We start from the raw sequence: 24,382 nt of genomic DNA, 5'->3' as shown, positions 1-24,382 counted from the left end.
TATCTATAATTTTTAAAAGTGAACTGAACAAAATTGTTAAAGTGACCCTCTTATTCAAAATCAAGACATACCTATGTATAACAAACAGTAACTTTGAGTATTAAACTTTTAACAACTAACTACATAATGCATTTATGGAAACATCAATTACTGATAACAAAATTGTAACCGTGTATTTAATAGCGGAAAACGCACAAATATTAAATGTTTGGTAAAGGCTGAAATATTTACTGCGATCTTCTATCGTCTCGTAAGGTAGAAATACCGTGTTTTCTGCACCTTCCTTTCAAATTAAACTCGGTATCTGTCATAAGAACCATTTTTTTCGACATGTTTTCATCTTTTAAGTATATTAAAAAAATTGTATTTCTTGTGGTAAATCTTATTTGGGAGTAAGCGTGCATCCTTAAAGATGCACTCTTACTCCCAAATAAGATTTACCATAAATAATACTATTGTTTAATGTTTCAAAAAAGATGAAGAATTATTGAAAACAATGGTTCTTATAAAGGATACCGAGTTTAAATTGAAAGAAATGAGCATAAAACACAGTATTTTTGCCTTATAGGACTATAGTAGACCACAGGAAATATTTTAGCATTCACCAATCATTTAATACTTTTGCGCTTTCTGCTATTTAATACAAGGCAACAATCATGTAATCAGTAATTAATATTTTCCATAAATGCATTATATGTAGTAAAAGGTTAATCAGTCAAATTGAGGTTTGTTAAGAGTTTGTATATTTTGATTTTGAATAAGAGTGTCAATTTAAGCCGACCGTTTAAAGGTTATAACATTGCATTTCCGCGCGTAAGTTTTTTGATCAAATACAATCATTACATATAACGTTTATGATCACAATTAAATTTGTTATTCGATGTTTCAAGAAGAATGCTATTAATATCAATTTAATGTTGAGTTATGTTTTATATAAATTGTGTATCATTCGAACTTGGTTTAAAGTATTGTATAGCCCAAAACATTTTCCGTGCTTCGTGCTCCGAATACCCTTAGTTTCCTTAGCAACGTTAAATATGGTCATATCTACACAACCTTTTTTTAAATGATCCGAAATATGTGACTATTCGATAAACATCACATAAAAATATTGATATTTAATAATGCAAAGCATGTCCTAGAACCTACCGAACAATTCTCGTGTACCGTGTTTCATGAAATATTTGGAACGCTCATGTAATGTATGAACAACATGTTGTGACATTTTCGTTTTGCTTTAGAGGCCTTAATACCAAAATTAATACTATTGTTTTAATACACCAAAAAGGATGAATAAATATCGAAATCAATGGTTTTTATGAAGGATGCCGAGTTAAATTTGAAAGAAAGGTGTAGACAACATAGTATTTTTACCTTATGAGACGATAGTAGATAGCAGTAAAATTATATTTTAGCACTCACCAGTCATTTATATTTTTTGCACATTCAGCTATAAAATACACGGTGATAATCTTGTTATCAGTAATTAATATTTTCTTTAAATGCATGATTTAGGAAATACATGTATTTAAAGGTTTATCACTTAAAATGTATGTTTGTTATACATGTGTATATGTGTATGTAAACAAAATGTATTGATTTTGAATACGAGTGTCACTTTAACTTATATATATCTATTATTATTATTTATTATATTTTCAATCGCGAGGGTACTGTAGTGTACCATAATTTCAAATACAATGTTAAATAAATAGATTGTCGTATAAATAAATAGAGTTGTACTATTTATTTATGCTAGTGTCTGAGCGGATAGGCTCCGCCTATTGATACAGTTCAGAATAGGGAATTGCATGTACACTTAAAACAAACATGGAACAATGGTATTTAGACATACGAAATATTACCCCTCTTAATGACATTTTGAGGAATTCATATAAGTTTGATATATTTTACCTTCAGTATCAGTATCCTGTCTGCTATCAGAGGAAATGAAGCAAGACATAGTCGACACTCACAACACTTTAAGGCGGAACTTTTCCAAAGGTGCTAACGGAGGATCTGCTGCAAACATGAAGAAATTAGTGAGTATAATTGCAGTAGTTGGCAACGATGATATATTATTCAATTTACCTTAGAACTGCCTTAAATCGTTTCAATAAACTGTGTTAAGAACTGATTTGTGTATTAAATTCAATATGACTTTTTTACTGTACCGGCTTGGGTGTTCTCCCTATTACAACCATAATTTTTCAATTTCGGTATCAAAGAATGAAATAATTATATTATATGGGATTCATATGCATTACTGGCTGGACTATTTTTGGTGCCAAAATATGAGCGAGTCCCTTAAAAGCCAGGGACAGCAAAGTATTCAAGGAACCAATTTCAGTTCAATAAAACTGAACCATAACTATAACATTATCAAATGTTATGATATTTAATGTGCATAAATATTTCCTTTGAGGTTTTGCAAATATTATTTCATTATAACATACTTTTTGCTATTGTTTTCCTTATTTTCCAGATATGGCGGGATGACCTCGCGAGAAGAGCCAGAATACACCTAAGACTTAGTTGTAAATTTCCAAATTTACCATTCTTTGCAATAAATGACAGTGATACTTGTTCCAACCTTGCTAGGACCTCGACTGGAGACATTGCTAGTGATATTCAGACTTGGTACAGTGAACTCATAGGGAATTTTTATCCTCCGGATCCACTGTATGAAACTTTTGGAGTGTGTTGGCCGCAGGAAAACTGCTCCCATGCTACTGTAGTGAGTGCTTCAATTTATTTGATGAATTATTCCTAAGAAGAGTGCGTTGAGCGAAATATTTAAAATGAAAAATAAATCTTTGCTGACATGAACTATCGTTGTCATGACGGTATTTCATGTCCATTTGTTTGGTAAAATGAATATTTAAAATAATTAATACAAATAGCTAAAGGCGTCGACGATCTTTGTAACAGAAACAAAATACAGGTCCGATGGATTTAAGTTGAAACAAAGTCAGATTGTTCTTCGTTTAGTTCCCAGATTGCTATCTCTATAACCTTATTTTACCTGTCTTTCAGCTTTTAAATGCTGACTTCCGCTACGTAGGCTGCTCATTCAGACGACGTTGCGGGGGCATGGGCTCACTTTATTGTATATATGAATCTGAGTAAGTTTCAAGAATACGTTATATTGTATAGGTCATGTTTGTGGTTGTGTCACTTCATTGCGGGTATCACCATTATTGCTTGGCATGGGAAGGGGCGAGTATCACCATTACGACTTAGGAAGTGGAAAGGGGCGGGTATCACCATTACGGCTTGGGAAGGGGAAAGGGGCGAGAATCACCATTACGGCTTGGGAAGAGGAAAGCGGCGGGTATCACCATTGTGGCTTGGGAAGGGGAAAGCAGCGGGTATCACCATAACGGCTTGGGAAGGGGAAAGGGGCGGGTATCACCATTACGGCTTGGGAAGGGAAAGCGGCGGATATCCAGCGGGTATAACCATTAAGGCTGGGGAAGGTGAAAGGGACGGGTATCACCATTATTGCTTGGGAAGGGGAAAGGGCGGGTATCACCATTATTGCTTGGGAAGGGAAAGGGGCGGGTATCTTCATTATTGATTGATAAGGGGAAAGGGGCGGGTATCACCATGACGGCTTGGGAAGGAGAAAGGGGCTTGTATCACCATTACGGCATGGTAAGGGAAAAGCGGCGGGTATCAACATTACGGCTTGGGAAGTAAATATATGTTAGCATATATATACAGTACAAAATGTATATTTATAAAAACTATGGTATTATAATTTTTAGTTTGGAATTATAAGATATTTTTCTTTTTTTCTAAAAAAATACTGAGTTTGAAAATCCGGTGCCTGTTGGCCAAGCGCATTAGGCAGGCTTCAACAATGACTCTGTTTTAATAGAAAACAAGTTACAAGGCCTATGAGACACTGAACGAGAAACACACAGCGTCAAAACCTATTTTGAATGTAATAATAATTCAAATGTGCACGAGTCATTGCTCTCATCCTCCAATGTATGTGGCTATTCAGTGTCAAAATGAAATACATCTGTATCTGTATACTGTTTTGACATTAAACCTTTTAATTTTAAGCCATTTTAACATTTCCATATAGTTTTTGAACGGTGCCTTTTTATAAAGGCGAATATCTCCTACTCGATTTCATCTGAATCTCTAATGGCCATTATTGAGCAAATAAACAGTCGTCAATGTCTTCCTTTTATCGTTACTGATAGAATTTATCCAAACGTAACCTTATCTGTCGTTTCGAGTAATGGCCATAATGGTTTTCCTTATGGTTTTAACTACTTTCTAATGACTTGTGTGTGTATATTTCCAGTACTGAACTCGATACATCGGGTCCCTGGGGTCAGTTTTATAAAGATGGTGCTGTTTGTACGAAGTGCTCCAACGATACATCGTTCTGTGACGATGGCCTATGTAGTAAGTATACTCTCATGCAACATAAATAGTTCAGGTCGCTTACATAATGAATTGTGTTATAACCTTATTCGTTTTATATATACAATTTTGTTTTGCTGTTTAACATGAAAGCTATCAATTTGTCTTGGTCTGAACTATTGAACCCGGTCAACAGTATGAGCTGTTTCCTTCTCACGCTATGATGTCATTGGATTTAAAAAAATAGCCGGTATATCATTAACGAATCTTATTTTTTTACACTTAATTCAAATAAAAATTTGATCACCTAATATTTACACATCACCTTCCTATCGGCCTTTCGAAGAACGCAACATCTTCCGCTATGTTAGGATCGCGAATCATCGCGTTTGAAATGGAATTGAATATTGTTTATCTGGTTATGGTTTGTGTCAGCGGGCCAAGGAAAGTGTTGATTTTTTTAAATGTATTGTTGCCGTTAGCGTTTCAATTTAACAGTAAAAAGTGTTTTGAAGGGATTTCATTTTCCTGCGATTTTGTGACGTCATATGATAAACTGTTACCGGTTACAGTAGAGTCGATTGGTGAGAAATAATTACTCTCAGTGTTTCTTAAATAAAATTACGTATCGTTTAACACTTCTGAAAAGAAGTAATGAACTGTTTGCGTAAATATAAGTATTGAATTGCATGATTGATGTTATTATCGGGGATCTGAACGCAGTTCGGCTGATCCTTCGAACACCACGCCTACTTTAACCAGCCTAACAACGTTCATACCTCGATAATGCCATCAATCACGAAATTCATTCCGTAAACAAAACAGTTATTTTTTTGTTTAGATAAATTTTTGATCAAGTTTATAAAACAGTTATTCAAAGGTAGTTTGAGTAACAGCCACACATGTTGTCTCTTGGTGTCGAGGATGACATTCTGGATAGTCAAAATGTCATCCCCACCACCTCGGGACAATAGCTGTTATTGTTACCCAACCTTTCATGAAATAACTGTATACTGTTATGTCGTTTGTGTCGCCGTCAGCGTCAATATTGTGATGCCATAAAGGTTGGCCATTATTCAGGCACCTGTGTAAAAATATATACGAACTTTATTTCTCATGTTGACATTGTAAAAAAACACAAATTCTCTCATTTGACGCCGCATCTTATAATATTATATACAACTGTCTGTAAAGTGTTTGATCTCATGTGTTTGTGTGTTTTGTTTACTTGTAATGACATACGTAATTTATTATGTTTAACAGCCTCATGTGATACTAACCCTGAACTGTGTGGTAAGTTTTGATGCAGTCAAGTGGTGTTGGTGTCGCTATTGTCTGTATTTTATCGTCGTGTATTTGTAGTCAATTAATCAAAACTCATATGTGATATTTGTATCTCAGAAAAAAGAATGTCTGTTGATGAAACTAGCGAGAAGTTTTAAACAAAAGCTTCCTTAAATTTGTTAATTTTAGTGTCTTGGTCGGCTCATTGAACATTCCCGCCTTTTAAACTAATGCAACGGGAACTTCAGGGACAATCCTAGTAGACAGATAGTTATCGGAAACCCTGGCCTTAATTTTTCGAAACTTATTTTAGCTTAACAGCATATTTCAATTAGCAAAACTGTATTTCAATTAGATTTTAATAAAAATACGAAACAGTGAGCTTAGCATAATCTTGTTATAATGGATTTAAGAAGTTTCCAGATATTGGGGCCTGATGAACAAGGTCATAGCAAAACAGACAAAGCCATGAAATACTTTAAGGACGTGTTGTCGTCCATAGCGGTTGTCATCTTTCATACTTAATTGACCAGCTTTAAATATATTGATCTATTCATTTGTTTCATTATCGCCACGACATACACTAGAAATATGGCAAATAAACACAACGGCAATTGAGATTATGGTGCTTCGGCTGTTTAGTTACAGTTTTATTGAAAAGACTTTTGTCATTGATTATCTGATAAAACATTCATGAAGGACGATGTCAAACCAACTTCGAAATTACTCAAAGGCATGTAGTTTATTTGGAGAAGGATGAAGAAGAAAACCTCATCAAAACTATGACTTAGAACTGCTTTCTGGTAGAACCCTTTCCCTTCAACGCGCATAGACAAACATGAGCCACAACACTGTTATAAATACACGTTTACTAACTCTGTTCGGAGGTAGCTACACCCATGTTATATAATTTCACAGACACTGTTGGGAGATCTCGACCCTCTCCGGCTGATTCTTCTTTTCTAAACAGCAACTGTCCGTTCTTTGTTTGCAATGCCTGACTCTTGTTTGTAAAGTAAGAATAATTCAAAAAAGTAATAGTTCGTGTCCAAATGTGTTTGTATCATATATAGATGTGTAACCAAATTTTGCATTCGGTTCCTCATAGATTTTGTATGTGTTACAATATATTCCTTGTTTTAAAATCCATCGTGAAATTCTTCAATCGATGTATTACCGTATCTAGCTTATATTTATTAGTGATTTGTCATTACGTTTAAACGGCGTTCTCTTTTAAAACCAAGACCTATTTAAACTATTTTCCAGATTGTCAAAAGAATTGCTCTGCGCCATACACAGGGCATGGGGAGCTTGACCCAGCCACGTGTTCATGTACATGTCAGTACGGCATGGGACCAAACTGCGACGGTGAGTCTCTTGTGTTGCTTCTTAAATAATCAAGCTGAGATACACAGCGCAACAAAACAAAATACACAGAGTTGTATCAAAATATCTTTATCGGGGTTACCGCCTTCAAACGGGTAGTGAGCCTAGTAGTCGTATATCTTCAAAGTTGTATGATTTACTTAACATCGCACTTATACTGTATGTGTGGATAGTTATGTAAACTGTGTGTGTTACCTTATGTGAATCTTGTTATCTGTTGTGTCAAAACCATACTTCATTAAGTAAATAACCTGGGATAAATGTATATTACGGTGGCACAGAGGTGACACGTATATGTTTTAATTTATTCCGTGCGCATGACAAACTAAGTCGTGCACACGAGATAATGAAGTCATGCAAACGATATACTTAGTATGTGGGGCGCACGAGATAAATAAAAACATACACATGTCACCTCACCTCTGTGTCAACGTAGTATACAGAGTATTGTTAAACCGTAATTTAAAATTCAGACCGGCCAGCATGTGTTATGTATGTACGTATAGCCGTTCAATCCATTTCAGAACCATGTAGAGACGCGGCCTTGGACAGTTATGAAGCCTATGACATTTGTGGCGAGCACATAGATGCCCAAAGTTGTGAAAACGTTCCCTTTGTGAGAGCCAGTTGTGCCAAGACATGCGGGACATGTCGTAAGTGTATTTATATTTTATCGGGACATATCGTAAATGTATTTATCTATTCGGGACATATCGTAAGTGTATTTATTTATTCGGGACATGTCGTAAGCGTACTTATCTATTCGGGACATGTCGTAAGTGTATTTATCTATTCGGTACATGTCGTGAGTGTACTTATCTATTCGGGACATGTCGTAAGTGTATTTATCTATTCGGGACATGTCGCAATAGTACTTATCTATTCGGGACATATCGTAAGTGTATTTATTTATTCGGGACATGTCGTAAGTGTATTTATCTATTCGGGACATGTCGTAAGTGTATTTATCTATTCGGGACAGGTCGTGAGTGTACTTATCTATTCGGGACATGTCGTAAATGTATTTATCTATTCGGGACATGTCGTAAGTGTATTTATCTATTCGGGACATGTCGTAAGTGTATTTATCTATTCGGGACATGTCGTTAGTGTATTCATCTATTCGGGACATGTCGTAAGTGTACTTATCTATTCGGGACATGTCGTAAGTGTATTTATCTATTCGGGACATGTCGCAATAGTATTTATCTATTCGGGACAGGTCGTAAGTGTATTTATCTATTCGGGACATGTCGCAAGTATACTTATCTATTCGGGGCACGTCGTAAGTGTATTTATCTATGTGGGACAGGCCGTAAATGTATTAATCTATTCGGGACTTGTCGTAAGTGTACTTATCTATTCTGGACAGGTCGTAAGTGTATTTATCTAATCGGGACATTTCGTAAGTGTTTTTTTCTATTCGGGACATGTCGTAAGTGTATTTATCTATTCGGGACAGGTCGCAAGTGTACTTATCTATTCGGGACATGTCGTAAATGTATTTATCTATTCGGGATAGGTCGCAAGTGTATTTATCTATTCGGGACATGTCTTAAGTGTATTTATCTATTCGGGACATGTCGTAAGTGTATTTATCTGTTCGTGGCAGGTCGTAAATGTATTTATCTATTCGGGACAGGTCGTAAGTGTATTTATCTATTCGGGACATGTCGTAAGTGTATTTATCTATTCGGGACTTGTCGTAAGTGTACTTATCTATTCTGGACAGGTCGTAAGTGTATTTATCTAATCGGGACATTTCGTAAGTGTTTTTTTCTATTCGGGACATGTGGTTAGTGTATTCATCTATTCGGGACATGTTGTAAGTGTATTTATCTATTCGGGATAGGTCGCAAATGTATTTATCTATTCGGGACATGTCGTAAGTGTATTTATCTATTCGGGACATGTCGTAAGTGTATTTATCTATTCGGGACAAGTCGTAAATGTATTTATCTATTCGGCACATGTCTTAAGTGTATTTATCTATACGGGACATGTCTTAAGTGTATTTATCTATTCGGGACATGTCGTAAGTGTATTTATCTATTCGGGACATGTCTTAAGTGTATTTATCTATTCGGGACATGTCGTAAATGTATTTATCTATTCGGGATAGGTCGCAAGTGTATTTATCTATTCGGGACATGTCGTAAGTGTATTTATCTATTCGGGACATGTCGTAAATGTATTTATCTATTCGGGATAGGTCGCAAATGTATTTATCTATTCGGGACATGTCTTAAGTGTATTTATCTATTCGGGACATGTCGTAAGTGTACTTATCTATTCGGGACAAGTCGTAAATGTATTTATCTATTCGGCACATGTCTTAAGTGTATTTATCTATACGGGACATGTCTTAAGTGTATTTATCTATTCGGGACATGTCGTAAGTGTATTTATCTATTCGGGACATGTCTTAAGTGTATTTATCTATTCGGGACATGTCGTAAATGTATTTATCTATTCGGGATAGGTCGCAAGTGTATTTATCTATTCGGGACATGTCGTAAGTGTATTTATCTATTCGGGACATGTCGTAAATGTATTTATCTATTCGGGACAGGTCTCAAGTGTATTTACCTATTCGGGACATGTCGTAAGTGTATTTATCTATTCGGGACATGTCGTAAGTGTATTTATCTATTCGGGACATGTCGTAAGTGTATTTATCTGTTCGTGGCAGGTCGTAAATGTATTTATCTATTCGGGACAGGTCGCAAGTGTATTTATCTATTCGGGACATGTCGTTAGTGTATTCATCTATTCTGGACAGGTCGTAAGTGTATTTATATAATCGGAACATGTCGTAAGTGTATTTATCTATTCAGGACATGTCGTAAGTGTATTCATCTATTCGGGACAGGTCGCAAGTGTACTTATCTATTCGGGACATGTCGTAAGTGTATTTATCTATTCGGGACATTTCGTAAGTGTATTTATCTATTCGGGACATGTCGTAAGTGTATTTATCTGTTCGTGGTAGGTCGTAAATGTATTTATCTATTCGGGATAGGTCGCAAGTGTACTTATCTATTCTGGACATGTCGTAAGTGTACTTATCTATTCTGGACAGGTCGTAAGTGTATTTATATAATCGGAACATGTCGTAAGTGTATTTATCTATTCAGGACATGTCGTTAGTGTATTCATCTATTCGGGACAGGTCGCAAGTGTACTTATCTATTGGGGACATGTCGTAAGTGTACTTATCTATTCTGGACAGGTCGTAAGTGTATTTATATAATCGGAACATGTCGTAAGTGTATTTATCTATTCAGGACATGTCGTTAGTGTATTCATCTATTCGGGACAGGTCGCAAGTATACTTATCTATTCGGGACATGTCGTAAGTGTACTTATCTATTCTGGACAGGTCGTAAGTGTATTTATATAATCGGAACATGTCGTAAGTGTATTTATCTATTCGGGACATGTCGTTAGTGTATTCATCTATTCGGGACAGGTCGCAAGTGTACTTATCTATTCGGGACATGTCGTAAATGTATTTATCTATTCTGGACAGGTCGTAAGTGTATTTATTTATTCGGGACATGTCGTAAGTGTATTTATATATGCAGTATTTATATGCGAGACATGTCGAAAGTGTATTTATATATGCGGGACATGTCGTATGTGTATTTATATATGCGAAACATGTCGTAAGTGTATTTATATATTTGAAACATGTCGAAAGTGTATTTGTATATGCGGGACATGTCGTAAATGTATTTATCTATTCGGGACATGTCGTATGTGTATTGACCTATTCGGGACATGTCGTAAATGTATTTATCTATGCGGGTCATGTATTTTTTTATCTATGTATGACATGTAGTAAGTGTATTTAACAATTGCCTTACGGATCGTTGTGAAAATAACTTGATGGTTTTGATTATAAAGTAACGACTTAAATTAACAGGGCCAGTTTCAAACAATACGAAACTGCTGTGTTCTTACCTTAGATAAAGTGTGCGTTCCGAATGAACTCCTTTCAGGAATGCCCTCTACTAGTGTGTTTTATATAGTCATGTTGGAGTAAAGACCATTTTCTACATGTACACCCAGATTTCCATTTCATTTATTAATTTGTGACCCGGCCAAGTTGTACATACATTTTTCCTAACGCAATTCTTTGTCAAAACACAACATCTTGATGATCAATCGAAATCGTAACGTGTAAATAATATAATAATTAAACGATTTGTTTGGATGTGATCTTTCTTTATTTCGCAAGAAAAAATGGCATAAATCAACAAATAGATGTATTCGTAAAATATAAATTTTAAACTCCAGTTTGGTAGAAAAATAATTATATGTATTCACCCTTACGAAAAGTACGAAATTCATAACTTTATCATTCTGGTTGATATATTTTCTGTAATTTATCAAACATCGTCCTTACACACTTTTTTTAAAAGCATGTATAAATATTTCCACCTATTTTCAGGGGCATATCCCACCGCATTACAGCGATGAAGAGCGTTGGAACAATAACAATACCTCACATTTTCATGGTGTGAAAAATGCATTGTGAATCTGACAATGGGACGGGCTCCTTATCTTATCGTTCACCGGAATGGGTGCTTCCAAACTGTTACATGTTACGATTAAAGGCAATTTGTGATACTTGGACATCGAGTGACATTTTGGTGGAAATGGATTCAATCCAAATTTGAACACAAACTTTATTGATGAGAGAGTGAACGTCGGAGTTATCCTGTGCATGCCACATAAGATGTGGATACTGTTTATAACGGCTCATACCTCCTAACGAGTGACGAGATTTTTTTCAAGAATACGTTATTCTTTGATACCTATCTAAGTATAAGGCATTACTTTTGTTATTTTTAACAGTATGTGAAAACAGGCAATTATAAGATTCTATATATTCTTTAAGTGTATGTGTTGGTTCTTACATCATGAAATTATTTATGTAATGGGCTTATTTTCCGAACGGAGACAGCTGGTCCAGACTGCGATCGGCAAAGACAAATATGTGTGACATGTTTCTGTGTTTTCTTGCTCATAATCATGGCCTAAGTATGGAATATCATTAATATTCATAAATTTGATTTGCTTCCGGCTTAGTTGCTACTTTTACTTCATGCCCTTATTTATTTGCGATAGGAACCAATATGTTGACAGTTCTTGTTTATATAAGGCCTTTTACGCTTGATATTCATTTTGTTCCCACAAGTCGACTGATTCATACCAATATTAAATATATTCTTCGACTGTAACCTCATAATAAACACTGCATTGCTAAATAAAAACACTAAAGTTACACATCCGTTATTTCTAGCCAATACCTTTCTCTTACTACACTAGTGTTTTATGAAACACTAATTCAGATCGGCTTCTGTCAACAAATCATCGCCATTTTGGAACTCTCTAGCGAAGCGCCTTACCTTGCCGCTCGATATACATAGCGCTTAGATCTGTCATTCTTGGCTTGGAAAACAAGTGGGATATGGATGCGTAGAGTCGCAAAAACAGAAATCGTCAAAGACTCTGAAGCGGCTGTTTATATGGACTATATTAGTGCAACCGATCGAAATTTTAAAGCTTAAGATGAAAAATGAGCCGACTAAACATATATATGTGATTTATGCAGCTGTACAAAAAGCAGACGAGAAAAGAACAAGCTAAACGGGCAAGGGAATATATATTTAATTTTTATATAACTTGAAAAGAAAATGTCACATAATGAAACACATGTTGGCTATTTAACCATCAACTGATTAACTAAGCGCCTCGGTCGACATGACCTCTTTATAACAGTGACTATCAGTTCATATTCAATGACTTAACCAACTAGTCAATTATTGTATACCAATGTTAAATACTTAAAATTATATTTGATACAAACATATCCGTTTGTTTCAACTTTCATGAATTTTGTCCCTCTAAATTGTTTTTCAATTCAGTGAATACTCTTAAAAGCAACTGTTGTATAAAGTGTCTTTTCTTCGAAAGTAATATAGCTCAACTTATATTTATATCTCGTACTCAAACATGATTGTCTTAAGCAGGTTATACGTGGGTAGAAACCGGATATTGTCGTGATTTAGTATATTTCTTCTTCTGATGCAATAACCTAAAGAACGTGGGGAAACATGAGATGTGGAGATCCGGTGTCTAGTTCTGGAAACAAACCTTAACATTGATAAACAATCCTAACCAAATTCATTACAAGTTTTTAATATGTTTTCTCTCTCATCAACGTCGGGAATTTTGTTCTGATTTGTATTAATGTGTTAGTATACATCTTGTTAGTATATATCTGTTAGTATTCATCTGTTAGTAAACAATTGTAAGTATACATCTGTTAGTAACCAATTGTAAGTATACATCTGTAAGTAAACAATTGTAAGCATACATCTGTTAGTAAACAATTGTAAGTATACATCTGTAAGTAAACAATTGTAAGTATACATCTGTTAGTAAACAATTGTAAGTATACATCTGTTAGTAAACAATTGTAAGTATACATCTGTAAGTAAACAATTGTAAGTATACATCTGTTAGTAAACAATTGTAAGTATACATCTGTTAGTAAACAATTGTAAGTATATATCTGTTAGTAAACAATTGTAAGTATACATCTGTTAGTAAACAATTGTAAGCATACATCTGTTAGTAAACAATTGTAAGCATACATCTGTTAGTAAACAATTGTAAGCATACATCTGTTAGTAAACAATTGTAAGTATACATCTGTTAGTAAACAATTGTAAGTATACATCTGTTAGTAAACAATTGTAAGTATACATCTGTTAGTAAACAAATGTAAGTATTCATCTGTTAGTAAACAATTGTAAGTATACATCTGTTAGTAAACAATTGTAAGCATACATCTGTTAGTAAACAATTGTAAGTATACATCTGTTAGTAAACAATTGTAAGTATACATCTGTTAGTAAACAATTGTAAGCATACATCTGTTAGTAAACAATTGTAAGCATACATCTGTTAGTAAACAATTGTAAGCATACATCTGTTAGTAAACAATTGTAAGCATACATCTGTTAGTAAACAAATGTAAGCATACATCTGTTAGTAAACAATTGTAGGCATACATCTGTTAGTAAACAATTGTTGGCATACATCTGTTAGTAAACAATTGTAAGCATACATCTGTTAGTAAACAATTGTAAGTATACATCTGTTAGTAAACAATTGTAAGTATACATCTGTTAGTAAACAATTGTAAGTATACATCTGTTAGTAAACAATTGTAAGTATACATCTGTTAGTAAACAATTGTAAGCATACATCTGTTAGTAAACAATTGTAAGCATACATCTGTTAGTAAACAATTGTAAGCATACATCTGTTAGTAAACAATTGTAAGCATACATCTGTTAGTAAACAAATGTAAGCATACATCTGTTAGTAAACAATTGTAGGCATACATCTGTTAGTAAACAATTGTTGGCATACATCTGTTAGTAAACAATTGTAAGTATACATCTGTTAGTAAACAATTGTAAGTATACATCTGTTAGTAAACAATTGTAAGTATACATCTGTTAGTAAACAATTGTAAGTATACATCTGTTAGTAAACAATTGTAAGCATACATCTGTTAGTAAACAATTGTAAGCATACATCTGTTAGTAAACAATTGTAAGCATACATCTGTTAGTAAACAATTGTAAGCATACATCTGTTAGTAAACAAATGTAAGCATACATCTGTTAGTAAACAATTGTAGGCATACATCTGTTAGTAAACAATTGTTGGCATACATCTGTTAGTAAACAATTGTAAGTATACATCTGTTAGTAAACAATTGTAAGTATACATCTGTTAGTAAACAATTGTAAGTATACATCTGTTAGTAAACAATTGTAAGTATACATCTGTTAGTAAACAATTGTAAGTATACATCTGTTAGTAAACAATTGTAAGTATACATCTGTTAGTAAACAATTGTAAGTATACATCTGTTAGTAAACAATTGTAAGTATACATCTGTTAGTAAACAATTGTAAGTATACATCTGTTAGTAAACAATTGTAAGCATACATCTGTTAGTAAACAATTGTAAGCATACATCTGTTAGTAAACAATTGTAGGCATACATCTGTTAGTAAACAATTGTAAGCATACATCTGTTAGTAAACAATTGTAGGTATACATCTGTTAGTAAACAATTGTAAGTATACATCTGTTAGTAAACAATTGTAAGTATACATCTGTTAGTAAACAATTGTAAGTATACATCTGTTAGTAAACAATTGTAAGCATACATCTGTTAGTAAACAATTGTAAGCATACATCTGTTAGTAAACAATTGTTAGCATACATATGTAAGTAAACAATTGTAGGTATACATCTGTTAGTAAACAATTGTAAGTATACATCTGTTAGTAAACAATTGTAAGTATACATCTGTTAGTAAACAATTGTAAGTATACATCTGTTAGTAAACAATTGTAAGCATACATCTGTTAGTAAACAATTGTAAGCATACATCTGTTAGTAAACAATTGTAAGCATACATCTGTTAGTAAACAATTGTAAGCATACATCTGTTAGTAAACAATTGTAAGTATACATCTGTTAGTAAACAATTGTAAGTATACATCTGTTAGTAAACAATTGTTAGTATACATCTGTTAGTAAACAATTGTTAGTATACATCTGTTAGTAAACAATTGTTAGTATACATCTGTTAATATACATATGTTAGTAAACAATTGTAAGTATACATCTGTTAGTAAACAATTGTAAGCATACATCTGTTAGTAAACAATTGTAAGTATACATCTGTTAGTAAACAATTGTAAGTATACATCTGTTAGTAAACAATTGTAAGTATACATCTGTTAGTAAACAATTGTAAGTATACATCTGTTAGTAAACAATTGTTAGTATACATCTGTTAGTAAACAATTGTAAGTATACATCTGTAAGTATACATCTGTTAGTAAACAATTGTAAGTATGCATCTGTTAGTAAACAATTGTTAGTATACATCTGTAAGTAAACAATTGTAAGTATACATCTGTTAGTAAACAATTGTAAGTATACATCTGTTAGTAAACAATTGTAAGTATACATCTGTTAGTAAACAATTGTAAGTATACATCTGTTAGTAAACAATTGTTAGTATACATCTGTTAGTAAACAATTGTAAGTATACATCTGTTAGTAAACAATTGTAAGTATACATCTGTTAGTAAACAATTGTTAGTATACATCTGTTAGTAAACAATTGTTAGTATACATCTGTTAGTAAACAATTGTAAGTATACATATGTAAGTTAACAATTGTAAGTATACATCTGTTAGTAAACAATTGTAAGCATACATCTGTTAGTAAACAATTGTAAGTATACATCTGTTAGTAAACAATTGTAAGTATACATCTGTTAGTATACATCTGTTAATATACATCTGTTAGTAAACAATTGCAAGTATACATCTGTTAGTAAACAATTGTAAGCATACATCTGTTAGTAAACAATTGTAAGTATACATCTGTTAGTACACATCTGTTAGTAAACAATTGTAAGCATATATCTGTTAGTACACATCCTTTAGTATACATCTGTTAGTACACATCTGTACGTAAGTATCTGTTAGTAAATATAAGCATGCATCTGTTAGTTTACATCTGAAACTATACATCTTGTAACTATACATCTGTTAATATACATCTACAGTTGAACACCGCTCTTCCGAACACCGTTTTTCCGAAATTATCGCTATTTCGAAATAATTTTTCGGTCCCGATTTTACTCCTTTTTTGTTTAACTAAATTTTCATACCTACATGTATTTATCAATTCTTATTTCGAACACGATCGTGTCATTGTTTTTCACACCATTCTGCGAATGCACTTGGGCATTGGCTTGAGGTGACAAGGGAGTACAATTAGCGCTTGTGTTAGAATAACATTTAGCAAGCGTATGTTAAAAATATCGAGGTCAGAAAATGAGCGATTCATTTGGGTGATGTAGTGTGTATATCATTGCTGGTTAACACAATCTGAATATCATTCGAAAATGTCTACCTCATCTGATCCGATCGCCACATTGCATACTTGTGCTGTTATTTTGTTTTAAATGTTTAATGGTGTTTTCATAAAGAAGCATAATTACGAATTATTCGTCAATTATAAAACACTAAATCAACAAATACTTTTGTATACGAAAGATAGCTCAAACCGAGTGTATCGTATTGGTAACATGTAACCGACATTGCAATCTTCACGACTTAGTATTTTACGTCATCTATAATTCGCGAACGCTGTCATTTGCGGAAAATTGTTAATCCGAAACATCGCTATTCCGAAGTAATTTGTTGGGTCCCTGCGATTTCGGCAAAACGGTGTATGGATCTTTTAGTATACATCTATTAGTATACACATGTAAGTATACATCTGTTAGTAAACAATTGTAAGTATACATCTGTTAGTAAACAATTGTTAGTATACATCTGTTAGTAAACAATTGTTAGTATACATCTGTTAGTAAACAATTGTTAGTATACATCTGTTAATATACATATGTTAGTAAACAATTGTAAGTATACATCTGTTAGTAAACAATTGTAAGCATACATCTGTTAGTAAACAATTGTAAGCATACATCTGTTAGTAAACAATTGTAAGTATACATCTGTTAGTAAACAATTGTAAGTATACATATGTTAGTAAACAATTGTAAGTATACATCTGTAAGTATACATCTGTTAGTAAACAATTGTAAGTATGCATCTGTTAGTAAACAATTGTTAGTATACATCTGTAAGTAAACAATTGTAAGTATACATCTGTTAGTAAACAATTGTAAGTATACATCTGTTAGTAAACAATTGTAAGTATACATCTGTTAGTAAACAATTGTAAGTATACATCTGTTAGTAAACAATTGTTAGTATACATCTGTTAGTAAACAATTGTAAGTATACATCTGTTAGTAAACAATTGTAAGTATACATCTGTTAGTAAACAATTGTTAGTATACATCTGTTAGTAAACAATTGTTAGTATACATCTGTTAGTAAACAATTGTAAGTATACATATGTAAGTAAACAATTGTAAGTATACATCTGTTAGTAAACAATTGTAAGCATACATCTGTTGGTAAACAATTGTAAGTATACATCTGTTAGTAAACAATTGTAAGTATACATCTGTTAGTATACATCTGTTAATATACATCTGTTAGTAAACAATTGCAAGTATACATCTGTTAGTAAACAATTGTAAGCATACATCTGTTAGTAAACAATTGTAAGTATACATCTGTTAGTACACATCTGTTAGTAAACAATTGTAAGCATATATCTGTTAGTACACATCCTTTAGTATACATCTGTTAGTACACATCTGTACGTAAGTATCTGTTAGTAAATATAAGCATGCATCTGTTAGTTTACATCTGAAACTATACATCTTGTAACTATACATCTGTTAATATACATCTACAGTTGAACACCGCTCTTCCGAACACCGTTTTTCCGAAATTATCGCTATTTCGAAATAATTTTTCGGTCCCGATTTTACTCCTTTTTTGTTTAACTAAATTTTCATACCTACATGTATTTATCAATTCTTATTTCGAACACGATCGTGTCATAGTTTTTCACACCATTCTGCGAATGCACTTGGGCATTGGCTTGAGGTGACAAGGGAGTACAATTAGCGCTTGTGTTAGAATAACATTTAGCAAGCGTATGTTAAAAATATCGAGGTCAGAAAATGAGCGATTCATTTGGGTGATGTAGTGTGTATATCATTGCTGGTTAACACAATCTGAATATCATTCGAAAATGTCTACCTCATCTGATCCGATCGCCACATTGCATACTTGTGCTGTTATTTTGTTTTAAATGTTTAATGGTGTTTTCATAAAGAAGCATAATTACGAATTATTCGTCAATTATAAAACACTAAATCAACAAATACTTTTGTATACGAAAGATAGCTCAAACCGAGTGTATCGTATTGGTAACATGTAACCGACATTGCAATCTTCACGACTTAGTATTTTACGTCATCTATAATTCGCGAACGCTGTCATTTGCGGAAAATTGTTAATCCGAAACATCGCTATTCCGAAGTAATTTGTTGGGTCCCTGCGATTTCGGCAAACGGTGTATGGATCTTTTAGTATACATCTATTAGTATACACATGTAAGTACACATATGTATGTATACATATGTAAGTATACATATTGTTAGTATACATATTGTAAGTTTACATCGTGTAAGTATACATCTGTTAATATGCATCTTGTTAGTATACTTTTGTTAGAATACATCTGATAGTATGCATCTGTTCATATAAACTGAACATCAGTCCCAGTATGAATAGAGGAAAACTCATTATGCGCCTTTGGCGGGATAACATCGGTGCGTTGATCGTGTTGTACTATTGTAACTGTTAATTAACAGTTTCTCTCAAACCGAGTATGTAGGCGTATTTCTTGTTTTGCCTTACTATTTGGGTTGTATTCACTTTCTATTTCGTATATTGAACAGTAACTCTCGATACACATATACACTATTTTTTTACAGCGTTTTTAAAGGTCAGCCCCGTATGGCTTGACACAGCCTTACACAACACGACGTAGCAATATATGCCATACATAACATTTAAGTTAGAAGTGACTGCTATTTTCAGTCACAACTATATATCATCAACAGTTGAAGAAACACAGTGTGATGCAAGGATCCGGTTACGATACTCCACACGTGTACGTAATAAAGTACCGCTACACGGGAGACAACCCTAATAGCTTTAACCGTTACTGAATACTCCAGTTTTCCAATACAAGTTTCAGGCAAGGTAACTACTGGTAACGTTATCAATTTTAACGCAATTCGGTATGACGCTTATGAATATTGAATATACAACTATTTCAATAAATTTCAATGTTCATCTTGACTCTGGATGGTCTTTTTGATGCTGTTAATTGGTTTCTTAAGCTCTGATTGGGCTTTACTGTTGCTTTTGGCTCTGCGTAGGCTTAATTAGGGCTAAACATGCGTTTAGTTGGCTCAGAGTAGGCTAAATAAGGGCTGAACATGCTTTTATTTGGGTTCTGATAAGGCTTAATTAGGGCTGAACATGCGTTTAGTTGGCTCTGCGTAGGCTTAATTAGGGCTGAACATGCATATACTTGGCTCTGAGTAGGCTACATTAGGGCTGAACATGCGTTTATTTGGCTCTGAGTAGGCTACATTAGGGCTGAACATGGGTTCATTTGGCTCTGAGTAGGCTTAATTAGGGCTGAAGATACTTTTATTTGGCTCTGAGTAGGCTTAATTAGGGCTGAACATGCGTTTATTTGGCTCTAAGTAGGCTACATTAGGGCTGAACATGAGTTTATTTGGCTCTACGTAGGCTACATTAGGGCTGAACATTCGTTTATTTGGCTCTGCGTAGGCTACATAAGGGCTGAACATGCGTTTATTTGGCTCTACGTAGGCTTAATTAGGGATTAGATTGCGTTTATTTGGTTCTGAGTTGGCTACATTAGGGCTGAACATGAGTCTATTTGGCTATGCGTAGGCTACATTAGGGCTGAATATGCGTTTATTTGGCTCTGCGTAGAATACATTAGGGCTGAATATGCGTCTATTTGGCTCTGCGTAGGCTTAATGAGGGCTGAACATACGTTTATTTAACTTCGCGAAGGCTTAATTAGGGTTAAACATGCGGTTTATTTTGGCTCTGAGAAGGCTTATTTAGGGTAAACATGCGTTTATTGAACTCTGAGTAGGCTTAATTAGGGCTAAACATGCGTTTATAGGGCTATGAGTAGGCTTAATTAAGGTAAACATGCGTTTATTGGGTTCTGAGTAGGCTTATTTAGGGTAAACATGCATTAATTTGGCTCTGCGTAGGCTTAAATAGGGCTGAACATGCGTTTATTTGGTTCTGAGTAGGCTTAATAAGGGTTGAACATAAGTTTGTTTAGCTCTGCGTAGGTTACATTAGGGCTGAACATGCGTTTATTTGGCTCTGCGTAGAATACATTAGGTCTGAAAATGCGTCTATTTGGCTCTGCGTAGGCTTAATTAGGGCTGAACATGCGTTTATTTGACTCTGAGAAAGCTAAATGAGGGCTGTAGATGCGTTTAGTAGGCTCTCATTAGGCTTTATTGGGGCTGAACATGCGTTTATTTGACTCTGAGTAAGCTAAATTAGGGCTGAACATGCGTTTAGTAGACTCTCAGTAGGCTTAATTAGGGCAGAACTTTCCTTAATTTGGCGCTGAGTAGGCTAAATCAGGGCTGAACATGTGTTTATTTGGCCCTGAGTAGGCTAAATTAGAGCTGAACATGCGTTTATACGGATTTCAGTAGGCTTAATTAGGGTTGAACATGCGTTTATTTGACTCTGATAAGGCTTAATTTATGGATGACTTTGTGTTTATTTGGCTCGGAGTAGGCCTGATAAGGGCTGAACATGCGTTTATTTGACTCTGAGTAGGCTACATTAGGGCTGAACATGAGTTTATTTGGCTATGAGTAGGCCACATTACGGCTGAACATGCGTTTATTCGGCTCTGAGTAGGTTGCATTATGGCTGAACATGAGTTTATTTGGCGGCTTTGAGTATGCTACATTAGGGCTGAACATGCGTTAATTTGGCTCTGAGTAAGCTAAATTAGGGCTGAACATGCGTTAATTTGGCTATGAATAGGCTTAATTAGGGCTGAACATGCGTTTTTTTGGCTCTGTGTATGCTACATCAGGACTGAACATGCGTTAATTTGACCCTGAGTAGGCTAAAGTAGGGCTGAACATGCGTTTATTCTGCTTTGAGTAGGCTTAATTAGGAATGCACATGCGTTTATTGGACTCTGAGTAGGCTTAATGTAGGGCTGACTATGCGTTGATAGGGCTCTGAGTAGGCTTATTAAGGCTGAACATGCGTATTTAGGCTCTGAGTAGGGCTAATAAGGGCTTAACTGCGTTTATTTGGCCCTGATTAAGCTTAATTAGGGCTGAACATGCGTTTATTTGGCTCTGAGTAGGCTTAATTAGGGCTGAACATGCGGTTATTTGGCTCTGAGTAGGCTACATTTTGGCTGAATATGCGGTAATTTGACTCTGAGTAGGCTTAATAAGGGTTGAACATGCGTTTATTTGGTTCTGAGAAGGCTTAATTAGGGCTGAGCATGCGTTTTATTTGGCTCTGAGTAGGCTGCATTAGGGCTGAATATGCGTTTATTTGACTCTGCGTAGGCTACATAAGGGCTAAACATGCGTTTATTTGGCTCTGCGTAGGTTACATTAGGGCTGAACATGCGTTTATTTGGCTCTGAGTAGGCTACATTTGGGCTTAGAATGCGTTTATTTGGTTCTGAGTTGGCTACATTAGGGCTGAACATGAGTTTATTTGGTTATGCGTAGGCTACATTAGGGCTGAACATGCGTTTATTTGGCTCTACGTAGAATACATGAGGGCTGAAAATGCGTCTATTTGGCTCTGCGTAGGCTTAATTAGGGCTAAACATGCGTTTATTTGGCTCTGAGTAGGCTTATTTAGGGCAAACATGCGTTTATTTTGTTCTGAGTAGGCTTAATTAGGGCTTAGAATGCGTTTATTTGATTCTGAGTTGGCTACATTAAGGCTGAATATGAGTTTATATGGCTATGCGTAGGCTTCATTAGGGCTGAAGATCGAAACGATCTTTACTAAAACGAAAACACAAGTTGTAATGAACGACAACGAAATCGACCTACCGGAAGATAAGAAGTCTGGCATCGACCTTACAATGGAACTGAGCAACGTGCTATCCTCTGTCATTGATTTAGGAAATAAATACGCGGCCCTACAAGACGAAGTTAAAACCGATAGTCTAAGAGAGAAGCTTCACAAGATAAGTGAAGAACTGCATTTAGTGAAGAATGAAAATCACGCACTTAAGCAAGAAATGAAAAACCTTACTGCCAAAACATAAACATGCTGAAGACGTACGTGTCAAGAATTGATAGCGCAATTGAAGCAGTTCAAGTACAAAATTGCAAAGCAAAAGATGCTACAAGCACTCGATCCGAAACGCAATCCCTTTCGTATGCGGAAGTAGTACGGAATGGTACGAAAATAGTTGAAAGCAACTTCATATCTCAACCAAAGGTAGCTCCTGAAAAAGAGACTAACCAACAAAATAGACATGAGCAACAGGACATGTCGGAGCTCAACATACATAGCAAATATTCTCAAAATGACTCAGGCAAATATGAGGCAACACCAAATGGCGATTGTGTAATCAATACAAACATTCCTATGGCAGACACACGCACGATACAGCAAAATACCATGTACTTTGATAGAGAGAAGTCGCGCTGGGTACGGTAACAGAGAAGTGAGCAGGGAAAATCGCAGCAAACGAATATCCAAGACGCTGATGAATATTACCCGGAAGAAAACACGAACAAAATTGAAACTATAATAACGTCTAAGAGACAATCAACTACTAATGTAAATACCAATCCGCATGAGTCATCAAGCTTTAAATTCAAAGGCAAGTATCATGGGCGAACATGAAGCTACTTTATTAGTAATATTGACCCAGATTGGTCCGAACATGGACTTAATCAGTATCTAACGGACGACACTCTAACTCCTGTTGAATCATACGTGTTTCAGTGCAAATCTGGTGACCTTGCAAAGGTAGTTGTTCCTGCTCACCAAGGTTATATACTTGAAGACTATAACTATTGGCCGAATTTTATGAAGTGTCGACGGTTGATGTCGAGACGTCAATGGTACCAGCATCGCCAATCAAACAACTATCGACCGGAAAACGTTCGGGACCATGGGAACGAACAAACCTATTATGGGTATAACAATAGACAGGCTTACCAATACTATGACGATGAAAAAAACGATCATGCCTCGTATCCACTAGAATCAAATGACATTAACTAATACAAGTGTACTTAACAATAATAGCCTACGAGTCTGCACTTGGAATGTCCGAGGTGTTATGTCCTCAGCTGCCAGTCTTTCAAATCTTCTACTAACATATCAAATTGATATAGCTTTTATCACAGAACAACTTTTCGATCACTCAAAATATTTTTTCGACACGACTCAGAATGATTATCGAAATATAGCAATATGTGACCAAAACTTTCACACATATAATAACCTTTGTTGTGGAAAAGAGGGCGTGTCTATTATGTATAAATCCAACCTAGACTTTAGCGTTAAACATATTAACGAATCCATAAACGATAGAATTTGTGGAATAGAAATAGATTGTAGAACTGTAAAGATTTTTGCTTTCTGTGTTTACATGCCTTCAGGAAATTACGCTAATGATGTTTTCGATAATTACATG

The 24,382-nt window shown here is 34.6% G+C and overlaps 1 protein-coding gene across 1 annotated transcript; it reads left to right on the top strand.

Annotated features, from left to right (window-relative positions):
* The first annotated feature begins 1,949 nt into the window (after positions 1 to 1,949).
* LOC128244515 (scoloptoxin SSD976-like) lies at positions 1,950 to 23,394 on the top strand. Its single transcript, XM_052962517.1, has 8 exons — positions 1,950 to 2,042; positions 2,486 to 2,737; positions 3,037 to 3,125; positions 4,322 to 4,425; positions 5,647 to 5,676; positions 6,934 to 7,035; positions 7,578 to 7,669; positions 23,173 to 23,394. Exons 1-8 carry the CDS (start codon positions 1,950 to 1,952, stop codon positions 23,392 to 23,394), a joined length of 984 nt encoding a protein of 327 aa, XP_052818477.1.
* The last annotated feature ends 988 nt before the right edge of the window (positions 23,395 to 24,382 follow it).

This window comes from Mya arenaria, chromosome 8 (genome assembly GCF_026914265.1).
Source record: "Mya arenaria isolate MELC-2E11 chromosome 8, ASM2691426v1".
Taxonomy (NCBI): domain Eukaryota; kingdom Metazoa; phylum Mollusca; class Bivalvia; order Myida; family Myidae; genus Mya; species Mya arenaria.
The sequence above is the reverse complement of the archived record's forward strand: the minus strand, read 5'-3'. Positions and strand labels throughout refer to the sequence as shown.

What these genes read in the sequence shown, in the direction of transcription:
- LOC128244515 (XM_052962517.1), top strand. Translation starts at nt 1,950, where the DNA reads ATGAAGCAAGACATAGTCGACACTCACAACACTTTAAGGCGGAACTTT. An exon ending in TATTGTATATATGAATCTGA is followed by an intron (nt 3,126 to 4,321) that starts GTAAGTTTCAAG and finishes GTATATTTCCAG; the next exon opens with TACTGAACTCGATACATCGG. An exon ending in CATGGGACCAAACTGCGACG is followed by an intron (nt 7,036 to 7,577) that starts GTGAGTCTCTTG and finishes AATCCATTTCAG; the next exon opens with AACCATGTAGAGACGCGGCC.